Genomic DNA, 20,593 nt, shown 5'->3' with positions numbered 1-20,593 from the left:
CTCCCAGGGGGTGATCAAGGGTGATGGGTCAAATGCAGAGAATCATTTCGCCACACTTAGTGTGTGTGTGTGACAATCATTGGTACTTTAACTTTTTTAACTTCAGCTAACATATTCATTATTACTTATTTTAGCACAACAAAATTGTAAAGTTAAAGTACCAATGATTGTCACACACACACTTGGTGTGGTGAAATTTGTCCTCTGCATTTGACCCATCACCCTTGATCACCCCCTGGGAGGTGAGGGGAGCAGTGAGCAGCAGCGGTGGCCACGCCCGGGAATTATTTTTGGTGATTTAACCCCCAATTCCAACCCTTGATGCTGAGTGCCAAGCAGGGAGGTAATGGGTCCCATTTTTATAGTCTTTGGTATGACTCGGCCTGGGTTTGAACTCACAACCTACCGATCTCGGGTCGGACACTCTAAGCCAGGGGTCCCCCAAACTTTTTGACTCGTGGGCCGCATTGGGTTAAAAAAATTTGGCATCTGCTGGTGTCGGTCCACTCTGTTTCCTGAGATCCAGGGTCAACGCAGCCGTCTACCAGCAAGTTTTAGAGCACTTCATGCTTCCTGCTGCTGACCTGCTCTATGGAGATGGAGATTTCAAGTTCCAACAGGACTTGGCGCCTGCACACAGCGCAAAATCTACCCGTACCTGGTTTACGGACCATGGTATTTCTGTTCTAAATTGGCCCGCCAACTCCCCTGACCTTAGCCCCATAGAAAATCTGTGGGGTATTGTGAAAAGGAAGATGCAGAATGCCAGACCCAAAAACGCAGAAGAGTTGAAGGCCACTATCAGAGCAACCTGGGCTCTCATAACACCTGAGCAGTGCCAGAAACTCATCGACTCCATGCCACGCCGCATTAACGCAGTAATTGAGGCAAAAGGAGCTCCAACCAAGTATTGAGTATTGTACATGCTCATATTTTTCATTTTCATACTTTTCAGTTGGCCAACATTTCTAAAAATCCCTTTTTTGTATTAGCCTTAAGTAATATTCTAATTTTGTGACACATGGAATTTTGGATTTTCATTTGTTGCCACTTCAAATCATCAAAATTAAATGAAATAAACATTTGAATGCATCAGTCTGTGTGCAATGAATAAATATAATGTACAAGTTACACCTTTTGAATGCAATTACTGAAATAAATCAAGTTTTTCAAAATATTCTAATTTACTGGCTTTTACCTGTATATATATATATATATATATATATATATTTTAACTTGGGACTTCCCGTGGGACGGATTTTGGATGCTGGTGGGCCGGATCCGGCCCGTGAGCCATAGTTTGGGGACCCCTGCTCTAAGCAAAAGGCCACTGAGTAGGTTTTCGTCTGTTTTACTAAATAAATAAATGATAAATGGGTTATACTTGTATAGCGCTTTTCTACCTTCAAGGTACTCAAAGCGCTTTGACATTATTTCCACATTTACCCATTCACACACTGATGGAGGGAGCTGCCATGCAAGGCGCTAACCAGCAGCCATCAGGAGCAAGGGGTGAAGTGTCTTGCCCAAGGACACAACGGACGTGATAAGGATGGTAGAAGTCAGTTATGAGTCACTTTTTTATGCATTTGGTCAGTACTTATTTTTGTAATTAGCCTAGGTCTAAGGTTTCTGTTAGGTTACTAATAATAATGTTTGTAATTTATACATGCTTTCATATATTTTGACAAGGTTGTAAACTAAGTAGGTTAGATGTGATTATTGAATACTGATTCTGATATTGATTACTGAGCGCAGCCACCGCTGCTGCTCACTGCTCCCCTCACCTCCCAGGGGGTGGAACAAGGGGATGGGTCAAATGCAGAGAGTAATTTCACCACACCAAGTGTGTGTGTGTGACTATTAGTGGTACTTTAACTTTACTATAAGATGACTAATTCCTTTGTAGTGTAAAAGCTAGGCCCCACTGTCAAAAAGGTTAGGAGCCCTTGGTTTAGAGTGTACTTTATTTTTCAGCAATTTTATTCATTAAAAGTGTGCAGAGACATCGCTCCTCTCATATTGCAAACACAGATTCAATTTAAGGGTTACCCATAAAAATCAAACTGTGATTTAAGTGAATGAATTTCTAACATTTCATCTTGCCATAAAAAGATCCTCTTTTATTAAAACTTCATTCCCCTCCCAGCAAACAGAGTGCGACAGGGGGCGTTCAAAAGCATCAGTCATTGGACAGGAGCAGCCAGCACGGCGTCCAGGGCGTTCTGAGCGTCCGTGATCTGCTGATGCAGCCTCTGCTTCATGGCCTCGTTCTGGGCCTTCTTCAGCATGTCCCGCATGTCACTGATGGCCGCCCGGTAACCGGGGGCGTTGTGAAACACTCGGATGGCTTTGTCGCCGCTGCACGCCAGGAAGCGGCCGCTGACGTCGAACCGGAGGTCCGTGATCTCCTCGCTGTGCACGCCGAGCAGCAGCTCCTCCTGCTGCCCGGTGGAGGCGCTGTACATGGTCACGTTGCAGCCGTCGCTGATGGCCGCCACCCGGCCGTCGGGTGACAACGCCGCTCGGCTGCCCTCCGACGTCTTGCATGGAACGGTTCTGAGGAGGTAAGGATCCTGCTGCTTTTTGTACTCCACGTTCGTGTTCCACAGCTTCCACGTTCCGTCTTTGGACACGGTCAGCATTCTGAATAATGAGAAGAAAGTTTGATGAGGTATGTAATGATATAAACATTTCATATCACAGTTATTGTATGTGCTCAAAAAGTACTTATACCAACGTTCCCTCTAAGGTGCGCGCCTGTGCAATTGCGCACTGCTCAAGCGTCCTCTGCGCACGGCAAATCTATGCCACGCACAAAATCAAATAAAAAAATAAGCGCATAACAATTTTCGACACACGGACACGACAGAGAAAAGAGTTTTCGTCATTGTTCAAATATTGTAACGTCTGTCGAGACGCTTTGAGGACATGAATTCCATCCATCACTTTACTGAGCAAAATTCTTTATTGTCGACCATAAACACATCACCAAAACATTAGTAAAAAAAATTATATCTAGCAAAAGTGGTCATTTTCTGCAGTACAAACCAGACCAAAAGCAACTTTGTTATATCAACAGCAGCCGCTCGCTCTTTCTCACTTGCGCCAACACATGTACATATGGCACTTAGCCAGTGATGCGTTTACAGCCACACAAAAATCAGACAACTCCAACACCACACATAAAGTGTCAGTCCAGGACGTTACACTATGATTTACCAATCAAATGTGTGCTTATTCTAGTGTAATTTATTAGGAATCTTAATTTATAAATATTAATCATGAAATGCTGTTAGTATATAAAATACTAATAAAAATATATTTTTTTACAAACAGGAAGTTGCAGGAATGTACACATGATCCCCTGCTTACATCTCATTGTGCAACATGTGAATGTTTTAATGGGAACTAAATGCAATGTCTGAAAGGGGTACAAATTATTTCCAAAGCAAGACTTCCACCCAGACAAACAATACAAGTACACAGTTCATGAAAAACAATATTTTTTGTTATTGTCATTGTGAGTGGGCCTAAACACTTATATTAGAAAATAATCTCATGGAAATGACTGCTGTCATTTGATTAAAATAATGTTCTTTGATGTTTCCCTCTTACACACATGTTTTTGTGTGCTATGAATAAGAGATTCTTTTTTTCTTCCAGGGGCCTAGGCCCATTTTAGTAAGGGGCACCATATTGGTTGGCAGACCCGTCAGCGATCCTGTTCTGTCTCCCTGTAATGTTTGTCTGATCTTGAATGGGATTGTGCTGAAAATGTTAATTTCCCCTCGGGGATTATTTAAGTATTTCTGATTCTGATTCTGATTCAAACACATTACTGTTGGCGTAACTAAGATATACAATTGTGTACATTAAACCTGAGTGATCAAGGATTACGAGACGGAGGTGTTTTTACGGTGCGTTCAAGGACTGTTGAACAGAGTAGGATGACACAATGCCTGCCAGAAATGTTAAACAAATGATCCAAATATGTTGGCCTGTTCTTTCACCTTCGTCATTATCTTCCTTTTTATGCTCTACTTACCCTATATAAAACTCTCTTTGAACCACATCTAAACTACTGTAATGTCATCTGGTGTAACACCTTCCCTACCTACCTTCACAAATTAGAATCCATGCAAAAGAAAATCATACGGGCCCTGTCATGGTCCAAGTTTAATGCCCCCACTTGACATCTATTCCATAATTATCATCTCTTAAGACTGATATAGTTCAATATTTATCACAATGCTTGTCTAACCTATCAAGTCATTCACAGGCTGAATCTTAGGCTCTGTAGCTTGGTTCCTATCTATCATCCCCAGCATGCCCACAACACTTGTAACTTAGATCTGATATCAGGTAAACATTGTCTACTGGCTTGTACCGCTCGAAGTGTTGTATGCAGGGGAACAAAGATTTGGAACCGGATTAATGAGAGCCTCAAGATGCTGTATTCATTCTCCAACTTCAAAAAGAAACTGAAAACTTACCTATTAACCACCTATCTCCAATGCCTCATGTGGGTTAGACTACTGTTGGGTTTTGCATGGTTGAATGAATGTATGTATGTATGTATGTGTATGCTTGCTTTAGTACAGGGGTCGGCAACCCAAAATGTTGAAGGAGCCATATTGGACCAAAAATACAAAAACAAATCTGTCTGGAGCCACAAAAAATTAAAAGCCATATTACATACAGATAATGAGATATAAATTGAATTAAGAGGACCTAAAGGAAACTAAATGACCTCAAATATACCTACAAATGAGAAATAATGATGCAATATGTACATATAGCTAGCCTAAATAGTATGTTAGCATCGATTAGCTTGCAGTCATGCAGTTACCAAATATGCCCGATTAGCACTCCACACAAGTCAATAACATCAACAAAACTCACCTTTGTGCATTCACGCACAACATTAAAAGTTTGGTGGACAAAATGAGACAGAAAAAGAAGTGGCATAAAACACGTCCTAGAAAGTCGGAGAAAGTTATACATGTAAACAAACTACGGTGAGTTCAAGGACCGCCAAAATTAGTAGGACAAAACGGCGCTCGCCAAATACTCGAATCAGTGAAGCATACAAACAGTGTGATTAATAACAATTAGGGAGGTTTGTGTCATGTTTGTCCTCCTACAGAAACCATATTAAAACAAAAAATATATTTTTTCCCCTCATCTTTTTCCATTTTTCATACATTTTTTAAAAAACTCCAGAGAGCCACTAGGGCGGCGCTAAAGAGCCGCATGCGGCTCTAGAGCCGCGGGTTGCCGACCCCAGCTTTAGTATTATTATCTTGTGTTTATCATATAGCGTTGTTTTTTTTTGTGTGCTTGCCACCATGTTTCATCATTCCATGTATATACTGTCCTCTGGACCCCGTGTCAAAAGCTTCTTTGGGGGACCCTTTCACTTACCAACATCTTTAAATGATATTCACTATTATTGTAATCGTTCTATGGTATAGTGAATAAACTTGAAACAAACAAAAACAAATAATAACAAGTAACAGATTATATTTGTTACATTACCTTTGAGAGTCATTGGAGAAGGCAAACGCGTGGACTCCCGCCGAGTGTCCCTTCAGTTCAAAGGCTCGCGCCACCTCTCTGAACTCGCCCGTCTTGCCGAAACACACCTCCCACACTTTGACGTCAGGCGTGAAGCCGCAACACGCCACAAACCTGCGCACGGCAGAGGACGAGGAGAAGGCGGTGGTGGTTAGGAGGCAATACGAAAACCGACCTGCCACACGGGGAAACAGCGGCGTAGGAATTGGTCATCTGGTTGGTGTTGATGGAGGCCAGTAATTCTCCTTTCAGGTCCCAGATGTTGATGTTGGTGTCGCACGAGGCGCTCATGATGAAAGAGCCTGCAGGAAACGAGACGGTCAGAAGGTGTGAAATATTGAAATATTCTCTCGGTTTTTACCCGTCTCTGCGATGCCGATGTTGAGGATGCAGGCCTTGTGTTTGGGCGGGAAGTCCTCGGCGGCCCCTTTGAAGCTCATGGAGCCGTCCTCCTTCCGGCTCATCTTGAAGACTCGGATCGTGTCCCCGTTGGCGAGCCAGGTGATAAAGGCCTTGGAGTCCGGGCTGAAACGGACCAGCGTGGCGTGGTCAAAGTCCACGTTGGCCCGCATACACTTGTGCTCTCGCTCCAGGAAGTCTTTGGTGCTCCAGATCCGCACGGTGCGGTCGTCGGCACAGGACGCTAAGTACTTGCCGTTGCTGCTGAAATCCAGGCACGTCACATTGCCGCTGTGGCCCTGAAGGACGCAGATAGTTGACTTGAGCTGACCACGATACAGGCCTGGGCGATACATCGATTTTGTTGATAAATTCAAGTTTTTTAGTTGCAGACGATTAAAAAAAAAACTTTTTCTTCTCCCCACGAACGTCCGTAGCCCTTGTCCGACCCGTTACTTCCTTAAATTAAATTATGGAATGGATTAAGTAAAGAAGTTAAAGATTGTACTGATATGATCCAGTTTAAGAGGTTGTTCAAAATAATTGTGCTTACAGAGTACAAAGAAGAAGAATTATGAGAAATACTTTCAACCTTATTGAAAATAAGATATTCTTCATCTCAGTATGTTAATAATGACTGAATTAATTAATTATATTACATATTACAAAACTGTTGTATACTAATTCATAGATGTTATTTTATTATATAAAAAGGTCAGTAAATGATTCTATATATTTGTAAACGCTTTGAAGTGGGAAAGGGGTAGGATTAAATAAGCTTTGCTTCTTCCTACTCCTTTTCGGGCATGATGTAAAATGAAATTATATGAAATTGTGTGATGTATTATGATGTAAGTGTGTTCATGTTCGAAATAAACTAAAGAAAGAAAGAAAAAAAAAGAGATTCAAAACATGGCTAACGCTAACAAGAGCGAGACGTTTGTTCCAAAGAAAAGAAAAGTGTTGTCAGTAGTTTGGTTTTGCGGCAACAGGCGTGGAACAACTGACTGCACGCTGCAAAGTTTGTTTCAACAAGGCAGCAGCACAAACTTATTCCAGCATCTGAAACCGAAGCCTTCCGTCGAGTGCGGGAAATACAACTCTTTAGGAGGCGAACAAGATCGCAACAACAAACTCCAATTAAAAAGCATCTCACTACAGTGGAATCATTTACACCAGGTACACATGATGATACCATGTATGATGAGAAAGAAGCACAATGCACAGAAGGATTACTAAAGCAGTCGCTCTGCACACCGCCTAGATGTGTGAATGGAAAAGCCTGCGTTTATCCATTTACTAAAACTATTACATTGTCTTATCAATGTTTTACTTGATTATTTATTTCCATACAAGGTATACTACATTTTTATTGACACAAGTATTTTATTCAAGACGGAAGTTTTAAGTGTGCACTTTATCAATCTCAATGTTGGAGATGATTATATTTATTTGTAGGGCTGCAACAACTTATCGATTAAAATTGATTATAAAAATAGTTGGCGATTAATTTAGTCATCGATTCGTTGGATCTATGCTATGCGCATGCGCAGAGGCTACTTTTTTGGAAAAAAAATTATAAACCTTTATTTATAAACTGCAACATTTACAAACAGCTGAGAAACAATCAAAATCAGTATGGTGCCAGTATGCTGAGTTTTTTTTTCAATAAAATACTGGAAAGTATAGAAATGTAGTTTGTCTCTTTTATCCGATTATTAATCGAAGTACCGTTAATAATCGACAGATTAATCGATTATCAAATTAGTTGCTTGTTTCAGCCCTATTTATTTGCATGCAATATGCAATGTTTTTGTTTTTAACTCAAGACAGAACTATTGCTTCCCAAGGGAAGCTTTTAATTGTTATTTTGAAAATTATTTCATAAAAAATACAAATTCATATCTGGTATTACAATTTGCTCAGAGTAAGATGCAGGGATATTTCAAATTACTAGTTTCTGATCAAATCAAATAAAAACCTGTTTTGATTTATCGCTGTCATTTATATTCAATGGTTTCTTTAAAAGTAGGGGAAAAATGTTGAATTTTTTTGTGAATAAAATTGGAGATTTTATTTTTAGGTCGTATTGCCAAGGTCTAGCACAATAATATGCAGTGTTAGTGAAAGGAAGGTTATGTGTGCTATTTGCTCTGCATGCAGCGTACCTTCAGTGAGGCGGCCAACAGTGGATGGCTGAAGTTGTGCTGTGAAGGCTTTTCTTTACGACTGCGCTGCTGCTTGTCCTGCTTTTGTTTCTTTGCCGCAACACTCTTTGTGACGCTGACTTCACCTGGAACACAAAACACAGCAGGTCTCACGGTTTTATTCACATGTGTCATATGTGCGGAAGAAGTATAATTTTTTACTCATTTTTTCTTTTTATCATTTATGATTTTTATGTTAATGTGTTTCACTTTTTGTGGCTGTATGTAGAACTGGCACAGCTGAGGTGGCAGTAGGTTGCATCAGCTCTGCGCTACTTTTTTAAAGTCTCGATGTCCTTTGTCTTCTTTAATGTTTCCCTCTTTTGTTCTTTGTGAACTTTTGGATGGAAGGATCTTATTGATTACAGCGCAGACTAAAATGGCGGACTCGCGCAATGCACTTTGGGTACATTTCAACCATGTATGGATAATCTGCTGACAATGGCAAAAAAACATCACCAATAGGGCCAATTCCAAACAGCTCATTTAATACAGATTGTTTTATAAATATCCCTGCAATGCCCCCATGGTTTAAGTAAAGTTTTTCAGGATTTATGCAGATCCCAAACACACAAAAACAGGTACCTCTTGCCTATGACATCACGCTTGTTTCATCACATGAGGGTCAACAAGTTTGAGCGTAGCGTTAAATCAAGTGAGAGACATGTTAAGTTAGTAAATGAAGAGTTTGAGCACAAAAAATAAGCCCCTTTGCTGTGCTGTTCCAAGCCTTCAAAATTAGATAGGAACTACGTTTTAACAGAGACCTGACAGAAGTTGTTCATAAACGGAATAAAGTCAGGGAAACCGAAAGTGCGTCAATCACTTTAAAGGGGAACATTATCACCAGACCTATGTAAGCGTCAATATATACCTTGATGTTGCAGAAAAAAGACCTTCTTTTTTTTTAACCGATTTCCGAACTCTAAATGGGTGAATTTTGGCGAATTAAACGCCTTTCTAATATTCGCTCTCGGAGCGATGACGTCACCACATCGGGAAGCAATCCGCCATTTTCTCAAACACCGAGTCAAATCAGCTCTGTTATTTTCCGTTTTTTCGACTGTTTTCCGTACCTTGAAGACATCATGCCTCGTCGGTGTGTTGTCGGAGGGTGTAACAACACGAACAGGGACGGATTCAAGTTGCACCAGTGGCCCAAAGATGCGAAAGTGGCAAGAAATTGGACGTTTTTTCCGCACACTTTACCGACGAAAGCTATGCTACGACAGAGATGGCAAGAATGTGTGCATATCCTGCGACACTAGAAGCAGATGCATTTCCAACGATAAAGTCAAAGAAATCTGCCGCCAGACCCCCATTGAATCTGCCGGAGTGTGTGAGCAATTCAGGGACAAAGGACCTCAGTAGCACGGCAAGCAATGGCGGCAGTTTGTTCCCGCAGACGAGCGAGCTAAACCCCCTGGATGTCTTGGCTCACACCGTCCCTTAAACTGGACAGATCAGCTTTCAGGAAAAGAGCGCGGATGAGGGTATGTCTACAGAATATATTAATTGATGAAAATTGGGCTGTCTGCACTCTCAAAGTGCATGTTGTTGCCAAATGTATTTCATATGCTGTAAACCTAGTTCATAGTTGTTAGTTTCCTTTAATGCCAAACAAACACATACCAATCGTTGGTTAGAAGGCGATCGCCGAATTCGTCCTCGCTTTCTCCCGTGTCGCTGGCTGTCGTGTCGTTTTCGTCGGTTTCGCTTGCATACGGTTCAAACCGATATGGCTCAATAGCTTCAGTTTCTTCTTCAATTTCGTTTTCGCTACCTGCCTCCACACTACAACCATCCGTTTCAATACATTCGTAATCTGTTGAATCGCTTAAGCCGCTGAAATCCGAGTCTGAATCCGAGCTAATGTCGCTATAGCTTGCTGTTCTTTCCGCCATGTTTGTTTGTGTTGGCTTCACTCTGTGACGTCACAGGAAAATGGACGGGTGTTTATAACGATGGTTAAAATCAGGCACTTTGAAGCTTTTTTAGGGATATTGCGTGATGGGTAAAATTTTGAAAAAAACTTCGAAAAATATAATAAGCCACTGGGAACTGATTTTTAATGGTTTTAACCATTCTGAAATTGTGATAATGTTCCCCTTTAATTATCTTGTGGAATACAGTCCGACCATGCTTGTGTCGGCGGCGATAACTTGGTCAAAGCAAATGTTTGTGTGAGTATTTGATTTGTTTGACAAATTTTCTGTGCTGCAATCGAGTTTATTCTTTCCAAAATAGTACGTGTTTGAGAGCAGAACTAAGCATAAAGAAAGGACAAAATATTTGAGACCAGAACTATACATAAAAGTCTTTCGAGTGGCAGCAAGCTGTTGGAGATCTTTTTTCAGTCTGTTGTGGCCAGTGCCCTGTACTTTGTAGTGGTTTGTTGGGGGAGCATCCTCATCAAAAGGGACTTAAACCGGATTGACAAACTGATCCGGAAAGCCGGCCAAACTATTGGCACGCAGTTGGAGGCGTTTGTGTCAGTGAGGGACAGGAGGACACTGGAGAAACTGCTCGCCATCTTGGACAATCCTACCCACCCACTTCACCAGACAATCGAGGGTCAGCGGCGCTCGTAATCCAACAGGCTCCTTTAGCTTCGTTCCCACACTGTTTGATTCAAGAACTCCTTCATTCCGCACTCCATCCAGCTGTATAATCACTCGCCATACAGCAATAGATGATATCTGTCTATTACCCGACACCTGACATGTTAGCTACCGTATATTTTCTGCTGGATCTACTCTCTATTTCAGGGGTGCTCATTACGTCGATCGCGAGCTACAGGTCGATCGCGGAGGGTGTGTCAGTCGATCACCAGCCAGGCATTAAAAAAATAGTCCTAAAAATGAGCGATCATAAATCTTCACTATGACGTCACTTGATTGACATTCACAGCACCCGAGGGTCTTCTGAGATGACGCTGGCTGCTGCCAGCTCATTAAAATTACCGACTGGAAGGCGAGAAACACTTTATTTCAACAGACTCTGGCGCCGTACCTGTCGTCAAAACTCCAAAGACCGACTGCACAGTTGCACAGTTGCGCTAACAAAATAAGAGTCTCAGAAAGCTGGCGTGCACAAGCTAGCAAGCTACGGAGTTTGCCGACAATGTATTTCTTGTAAAGTGTATACAAAGGAGTACGGAAGCTGGACAAATAAGATGCCAAAAACCAACCACTTTCATGTGGTATTGGACAGAAAGGAGGACTTTTTTCCTCCTCCATTCGAAAATGCGGACGTTATCAGCATTCCAATCAATGCAAGTCATCAGAATCAGGTAATACACCAACTTATATTCTTGTCTTCATGAAAGAAAGGAATCTATATGTGTTAAACATGCTTGTGTTATCTTTAAACAAACACCTTTAACTTGTTAACAATAGTAACTATATGTGTTAAACATGCTTGTATTATCTTTAACCACCTTTAAGTTGTTAACAATATTAACTATATGTGTTAAACATGCTTGTATTATCTTTAAACACCTTTAACTTATTAACAATATTAACTATATGTATTAAACATACTTGTATTATCATTAACCACCTTTAATTTATTAACTATATGTGTTAAACATGCTTGCATTATCATTAAACACCTTTAACTTGTTAACAAAAACATATATTTCATAAATAAGTAAATGTAAATTATATATATGAAAGAGGTAGGTCCCCACGACTTGATCAATTGAAAAGTAGCTTGCCTGCAGAAAAAGTGTGAGCACCCCTGCTCTATTTTATGCTGCCCTTTTTTTTTGGCTACAGCTGTTACATATACTGTAATATTGTTCATGATAATTGGGATTTGTTATATATTTTATATATTATATAAAAATAAATATCAGTATACATTATATACTGTATATAAAATATGTAAATATTACACATGTTATATTGCTATTATAGCATATTTTTATGCTACTATGGTACATTTTTAGTCTACTTTATACCTGCATTATCCTTTCCATCCTTACACTTTCCATCCTTTGTAATTGAGCTACTGTGTGGAATAATTTCCCTTGTGGAACAATACATTTTGTCTAAGTCTAAGTCTATTAGTTTGTTTGTGTTCTTAAGTTGTAGTTGATATGCCTAAATATACTGTAACTACGAAGACCTGATTGTGTAAATAAACTAACGTCATATTAAGTTCTAGTAATAAATAGTGATTGTTGGTCCAATCCACCGTCTTTTCGCTGTCGATTTCCATAGCAGAAACTAAAAGCTTAGTGCATTGTTCCACACGGATGACAACATTATGGCGTCTTTGGTGCTATTTGTTAACATTAAAAACAATATAATATTATTAAACTTGATGAATAAATCTGTTTTAGGCTCAACAGCATACAAAATCTTGATATCACTAAATGTTGGAACCTGTTGCGTTTGACCAGTCTTCCTCTCGGGTAATAAAACACACTGGTCAATCCCAAGTTCTTTTGGATGACATATACTGTATCAGGGTTTCCCGCAGCGCTTTGTTGTTAAGGCGGCCGCCTAAACTAACTTCTTAGCAAGCTGCTCCGCTTTCGTTCTGCCCCAATCCAATCCAATCCACTTTATTTATATAGCACATTTAAACAACAACAATGTTTCCAAAGTGCTGTCAGTACTCTCTCTGCTGTGCTGCTGGTGCACCCCAGCATTGTCCCACCCACAGAACCATCTGATTGGTTACACGCAGAGCGGTAACAGCCAATGAGCAGTGCGTATTCGGAGCGCATGGAGTCAGTGCTTACGGCACAGGCAGGCAGAGAGGAGAGATGGTGGGGAGAGCAGAAAGGTGTTCAGCAGGTAAGCATAAGGCAACAGACTCTCCCCAAATTATAATAAACACTTCCAAGTCAACTACTAGTAACATATCTATGAGCCTGTTGACGTTCTAGAAACATAAGCGGCAGCTCAGCTCGCTCGCAGTCCTTGAGGTGAAGGTTAATTAGCTTTTAGGGTAAAGTTAGCTCACTGTGCGGTGTGTGTGCGTGCGCAGGTGTGTGTGTCCAACATGAAATGGACAGCAAAGCCCTGTCTGTCTGAGAGAAAGACAAGCATTATTGACCTACAGTTAACAACCAAGTTATTTCACTTTACCTTTTTCTGTGTGGATTGAGCTGTGTTGAAGCAGCAAAAAACGACATTATGTTAAATGAAAATTCCTGACGCTGTCTCTGATAGTTGATATAATAATTTAACTGCATCATAAAGCCTACATGAACTCCATGGTGTTCAGGGATGAATAGTCTCTCCTATTGCTATTGTACTATTTTTTCAGCTATAGTTACATTAATCATTAGTAATGTAGCAGCCTAGTTTTAAATGGCAGGGTCCTTGCTGTCACACGTTTTAAAAAATATAACATTTACATAATAAAAATCAACTACAGGCTTCCCAAATGCTGAAATAAATTAAGCATGATGAGTTGAGCATGTCAGCATGTGGCCCCACTTTTAACTCTTTTTTTTCCAAACGCTTACTTATAGTAAGTCATTAATTTGACTTAGTAAGTCATTATTTTGACTTTGTAAATTACTAAGTCAAAATATTGACTTACTAAGTCATAATAATGACATACTTAGTATCTCAGGTAACGAGGACTGTTTCGTGTCTTGTTTTTACTTTACGGAAAAAATATTGAGATATATATCGCTTATTGCCATTCAGCAAATGGAGCGGAAAACACAACCAAAAATTGTAGGCTTCTTCACCACCCCCTTCCCCGTCCGTCCGCCTGTCCCAGGCGACGCCACCTTCGAGACAGAATAGGACTTGGCCAAGTTTTCCTAAAGCTTTAGAAGACCAGGACTTACAATGCGATAATAGCAGCATCAAGAAGCGGTCTAAACTCAAACTAAAAGTCAGCTTATGTACAGCAAAAACAACCCCTTCCGCCCAGAAAGAAATACAGCTTTTGTTCTAAACAGATAAGGTTTTCTCCACAGAAAGGGAGTACTTCATACTCCTGGTAGAAATTCCAGCGCCTTCAAGGTGAAACGCAGAGTTTACTAACGAACATAAGGTAAAATCCCAAGGTGTACATATGGGAAAATATTAGCAGCTGTAAACATGGCTATGGATAAAGAAATAACACATAAAAATATATGCATTGTCACAAACCCAACAACATTTAGCAACATTGTCTAGCTGACAATGAGATAACATATGAACTTCAAACACATTAAAACAACGCCAGAGATAAGAATTGTAGATGACAGACACATTTTTGTACCAGGATATCAACATAATGTCTTTCCTTTGTGTTCTTTAATGTTTCCACAAGTTTTTTCCTTGTTCTTTGTGGACTTTTGCACTGCAACTGGACGGCGTTGCGCGGTTGGGAGTGGCCGTGCCAGCAACCTGAGGGTTCTTGGTCCGATCCCCAGCTTCTACCAACCGAGTCACGTCCGTTGTGTCCTTGAGCAATACACTTCACCCTTGCTCCTGATGGGTCGTAGTTAGCGCCATCAGTGTGTGAAGGTTTGTGCGAATGGGTGAATGTGGAAATAGTGTCAAAGCACTTTGAGTACTTTGAAGGTAGTAACGCGCTATACAAGTATAACCCATTTAACATGGAAATCTAGCTGACAATGATATCAAATATGAACTTCAAACTAATTAGAACAGCAGACATAAAAGTTGTAGATGACAGACAAATATTTGCACCAGGAAAACAACATAATGTCTCTGTCCTTTGTGTTCTTTAGTGTTTCCCTCTTGTTTCTATAAGTTTGTGCCTTGTTCTTTGTGGACTTTTGGAGCCTGCACTGCAACCAACTGAAATGTCATCGTTTTATGATCAAGCTACTGTGTGTCAAACAATGTCCCTTATGGATCAATAAAGTCCAAACAATATACAAATATGAACACCACATCAACAAAAAAAACATTATACTGGTGAAAGTGACCAAAAATATCGTTACACTGTACGCTTCACAGGTGGAAAAAATCCTCAGTGCTGAACTCCGTAGTATTTGCACCTAAACTATCCATACACTTAGGTAAAACGGAATCCATCCTATTTGGGTCCCAAATCAACCTTAAGAAAGTCAGTGACTTCACTATAAAAGTGGGTGACATTGTTATCACCAGGAAAGATTAGGTCACCTACCTAGGTTCCATTCTAGAGGCTAATCTTTCCTGTGACAAAATGGCAACGAAGGTAATCAAAAAGGTCAACCGACGAACGACATTTCTCTACAGAATCTCCACTCTGGTCAACAAAAGCCCCATGAAGATTCTAGCGGGAACTCTCATTCAACCCTTTTTCGATTACGCATGCACCTCCTGGTACCCTAGCACCTCCAAAACCCTCAAATCTAGACTCCAAACATCCCATAACAAGCTAGTCAAGTTACTTCTAGACCTCCACCCCTACGCACTTCTCCAAAGTGGGCTGGCTCAGGGTGGAGGACAGAGTAAAACAACTTGCACTGAGCCTAGTCTATAAAATCCACTACACCTCCCTGATACCGAAGTACATGTCAAACTACTTCCATAACGTAAATGACCGCCATAACCACAACACCAGGGGGAGCTCCACAAACCATGTTAAACCCAGATTCCGATCTAACAAAGGTCTTAACTATTCTCCTTCTATGCCACATCCTGCTGATGACACCCAACTCTACATGCCCCTAAAGCTGACCAACACGCCGGATTGTAATCAGATAGAGGCGTGTCTTAATGAAATTAAACAATGGATGTCCGCTAACTTCTTGCAACTCAACGCCAAGAAAACGAAAATGCTGATTATCGGTCCTGCTAAACACCGACATGTATTTAATAATACCACCTTAACATTTGACAACCAAACAATTACACAAGGCGAATCAGTAAAGAATCTGGGTATTATCTTCGACCCAACTCTCTCGTTTGAATCACACATTAAGAGTGTTACTAAAACGGCCTTCTTTCATCTCCGTAATATCGCTAAAATTCGTTCTATTTTATCCACTAGCGACGCTGAGATCATTATTCATGCGTTCGTTACGTCTCGACTACTGTAACGTATTATTTTCGGGTCTCCCTATGTCTAGCATTAAAAGATTACAATTGGTACAAAATGCGGCTGCTAGACTTTTGACAAGAACAAGAAAGTTTGATCATATTACGCCTATACTGGCTCACCTGCACTGGCTTCCTGTGCACTTAAGATGCGACTTTAAGGTTTTACTACGGTACTTACGTATAAAATACTACACGGTCTAGCTCCGTCCTATCTTGTCGATTGTATTGTACCATATGTCCCGGCAAGAAATCTGCGTTCAAAGAACTCCGGCTTATTAGTGATTCCCAGAGCCCAAAAAAAGTCTGCGGGCTATACAGCGTTTTCTATTCGGGCTCCAGTACTATGGAATGCCCTCCTGGTAACAATTAGAGATGCTACCTCAGTAGAAGCATTTAAGTCCCATCTTAAAACTCATTTGTATACTCTAGCCTTTAAATAGACCCCCCTTTTAGACCAGTTGATCTGCCGTTTCTTTTCTTTTCTCCTCTGCTCCCCTCTTACTTGTGGAGGGGGGGCGGGGGGGGGGGCACAGGCCCGGTGGCCATGGATGAAGTGCTGGCTGTCCAGAGTCGGGACCCGGTGTGGACCGCTCGCCTGTGCAACGGCTGGGAACATCTCTGCGCTGCCTACCCGTCTCCGCTCGGGATGGTGTCCTGCTGGCCCCACTATGGACTGGACTCTTACTATTATGTTGGATCCACTATGGACTGGACTCTCACAATATTATGTCAGACCCACTCGACATCCATTGCATTCGGTCTCCTTTAGAGGGGGGGGGGGTTACCCACATATGCGGTCCTCTCCCAAGGTTTCTCGTCGTCATTCACACCGACGTCCCACTGGGGTGTGTTTTTCCTTGCCCTTATGTGGGCTTTGTACCGAGGATGTCGTTGTGGCTTGTGATTTTGGGCTATATAAATAAACATTGATTGATTGATTGAAATCTAGACTCCAAACATCCCAGAACAAGCTAGTCAGGTTACTTCTAGACCTCCACCCCAGATCCCACTTCACTCCTACCCACTTCTCCAAAGTGGGCTGGCTCAGGGTGGAGGACAGAGTAAAACAACTTGCACTGAGCCTAGTCTATAAAATCCACTACACCTCCCTGATACCGAAGTACATGTCAAACTACTTCCATAACGTAAATGACCGCCATAACCACAACACCAGGGGGAGCTCCACAAACCATGTTAAACCCAGATTCCGATCTAACAAAGGTCTTAACTCCATCCATCCATCCATCCATTTTCTACCGCTTATTCCCTTTGGGGTCGCGGGGGGCGCTGGAGCCTATTTCAGCTACAATCGGGCGGAAGGCGGGGTACACCCTGGACAAGTCGCCACCTCATCGCATGGCCAACACAGATAGACAAGACAACATTCACACTCACATTCACACACTAGGGCCAATTTAGTGTTGCCAATTAATCTATCCCCAGGTGCATGTCTTTAGAGGTGGGAGGAAGCCGGAGTACCCGGAGGGAACCCACGCAGTCACGGGGAGAACATGCAAACTCCACACAGAAACCCAAGACTACTCAGGACCTTCGTATTGTGAGGCAGATGCACTAACCCCTCTTCCACCGTGCTGCCCAGGTCTTAACTCATTCTCCTTATATGCCACATCCATATGGAATGCACTCCCAACAGGTGTAAAAGAAAGTGCATCTCTATCCTCCTTCAAAACCGCACTAAAAGAACACCTCCAGTCAACTACAACTCTAGACTAACACCCTCCCCCCACCACATCCCACCTCCCCGGATTGTAAATAATCAAATGTATATACTTGTTCTTGTGCTTTCTGAATTCACTATGTTCTCTGCTCGCTGTACATATCCTACCAAGACAGACCTACACTGTTTCAATGTCCATTTCTCAGATGATGCAATTGTTGATGACAAGTGCTGATATCAAACCCCCCCCCCCCCCACACACACACACACATATCCCACCCCCGGATTGTAAATAATTCAATGTATATACTCTGATGATTAACTTGTGTGATGACTGTATTATGCTGATAGTATATATTTGACTGTATTATGCTGATAGTATATATTTGACTGTATTATGCTGATAGTATATATTGGACAGTATTATGCTGATAGTATATGTTTGTATCATGAATTGATTAACGTGGACCCCGACTTAAACAAGTTGAAAAGCTTATTGGGGTGTTACCATTTAGTGGTCAATTGTACGGAATATGTACTGTACTGTGCAATCTACTAATAAAAGTTTCAATCAATCAAAAACGCTAGTATCGGCCTTTAAATCGATATCATCTGTGTTGTATGAAAACAATCTGGAATTTATTATTTGAATTTTGCAACGATTCCCCCAAAACGACAGTTTTATGTTACTTCGTCTTGTTAGTTAGTCAAAGTTAATTAATATGGTTAAAATCACTCGAAATACTTTTATGTATTTGACGGGCATATTCCAACAAGCTAGCGTCACAACAACAGCTAGCTAGCCGAGCTAGCAATAGCATGGCTCGTACCGGCACTCTCGCTCGTCTGCTCCGCTTCCTCTCGTAGTTCTTCTTTCCTTTTCCCCACGGCGAAGGCCACCAAAACCACCAGAGCGCCCAGCAACAAAGTCAACGCGACCAAGGCGACCATCTCCATCTCTCTGCACTTTCTTTCTGCCACGTAATTTGATTCCAGCCGCCAACGAGCTCTTTAAGGACGGTTAGCTGTGTCGCCACCTGCAGGCCCGGCGGATAACTGCACGGCAAATAATGAGTAGCTCATCTGCAGTATGATAATAATAATAATAATAATGGATTAGATTTTATATCGCACTTTTCTATTATTAGATACTCAAATACAGTAGGATGGGTTTACTTGTGTGAAGTGTCCAAATCTCCCAAAGCTTGTCCCAATCATTTGTGCTGCAAAGAAAAGTTTTCAAGTTAGTACAATGTTTCTTTCCTAATCCATTCCATCATTTAATTCTACATACTGACATGCTCAAGGTCTCAAGTGTTGTACGTGCATACAAATGTTGCATTTTTCTCTGAGGTTATAATTCTCCTCCTATGTTGAAAATAATAGTTGTACATTCTTGGGTCATAGTTTGCTTTGTACATAATTTTAGCTGTTTGAAAACACACCAAGTTGTGTGAATTTCAATATTTTGGATTCAATAATTAAAGGGTTTGTTATTGTTTATTTATAATTATAACCTTTTTCTGTAACACAGTTAGTGACTGAAGTGTACTTTTGTGATTATTTCTGGGGGCCGCATTGTGCAAAAAAATTTGGTCGAGGACCGAAAGCCGACTGAATGGCAGCAGGTGATTTTAAAATCCCCTGAAGAGCAGGGAAACCTGCAAAACAGGCTTGTAGGGATGAAATAGCCTCTGTAACTTTTCCTTACCTAACATTATGTGTGTGTATATATATATATATATATATATATATATATATATATATATATATATATATATATATACACACATCTATCTATATATATAGATAGATATGTATATATATATACAGTATATATATATATATATATATATATATATATATACACATATATATATATATATATATATATATATATAGATGTGTATATATATATATATACTGTGTATATATATATACAGGTAAAAGCCAGGAAATTAGAATATTTTGAAAAACTTGATTTATTTCAGTAATTGCATTCAAAAGGTGTAACTTGTACATTATATTTATTCATTGCACACAGACTTATGCATTCAAATGTTTATTTCATTTAATTTTGATGATTTGAAGTGGCAACAAATGAAAATCCAAAATTCCGTGTGTCACAAAATTAGAATATTACTTAAGGCTAATACAAAAAAGGGATTTTTAGAAATGTTGGCCAACTGAAAAGTATGAAAATGAAAAATATGAGCATGTACAATACTCAATACTTGGTTGGAGCTCCTTTTGCCTCAATTACTGCGTTAATGCGGTGTGGCATGGAGTCGATGAGTTTCTGGCACTGCTCAGGTGTTATGAGAGCCCAGGTTGCTCTGATAGTGGCCTTCAACTCTTCTGCGTTTTTGGGTCTGGCATTCTGCATCTTCCTTTTCACAATACCCCACAGATTTTCTATGGGGCTAAGGTCAGGGGAGTTGGCGGGCCAATTTAGAACAGAAATACCATGGTCCGTAAACCAGGCACGGGTAGATTTTGCGCTGTGTGCAGGCGCCAAGTCCTGTTGGAACTTGAAATCTCCATCTCCATAGAGCAGGTCAGCAGCAGGAAGCATGAAGTGCTCTAAAACTTGCTGGTAGACGGCTGCGTTGACCCTGGATCTCAGGAAACAGAGTGGACCGACACCAGCAGATGACATGGCACCCCAAACCATCACTGATGGTGGAAACTTTACACTAGACTTCAGGCAACGT

The 20,593-nt window shown here is 40.9% G+C and overlaps 1 protein-coding gene across 1 annotated transcript; it reads right to left on the bottom strand.

The window, feature by feature from the left end:
• Nucleotides 1-1,977: 1,977 nt before the first annotated feature.
• Nucleotides 1,978-18,915, bottom strand: tbl2 (transducin beta like 2). Its single transcript, XM_061961691.2, has 6 exons — nucleotides 18,710-18,915; nucleotides 8,148-8,272; nucleotides 5,942-6,278; nucleotides 5,756-5,882; nucleotides 5,542-5,694; nucleotides 1,978-2,646 (listed from the first exon to the last, which is right to left on the bottom strand). The coding sequence occupies exons 1-6, from the start codon at nucleotides 18,834-18,836 to the stop codon at nucleotides 2,187-2,189; spliced, it is 1,329 nt and encodes a 442-aa protein (XP_061817675.1). The 5' UTR covers nucleotides 18,837-18,915; the 3' UTR covers nucleotides 1,978-2,186.
• Nucleotides 18,916-20,593: the final 1,678 nt, after the last annotated feature.

The sequence above is a fragment of the Nerophis lumbriciformis genome, linkage group LG09, assembly GCF_033978685.3.
Source record: "Nerophis lumbriciformis linkage group LG09, RoL_Nlum_v2.1, whole genome shotgun sequence".
Taxonomy (NCBI): domain Eukaryota; kingdom Metazoa; phylum Chordata; class Actinopteri; order Syngnathiformes; family Syngnathidae; genus Nerophis; species Nerophis lumbriciformis.
This window is presented reverse-complemented; position numbering and strand designations above follow the sequence as displayed.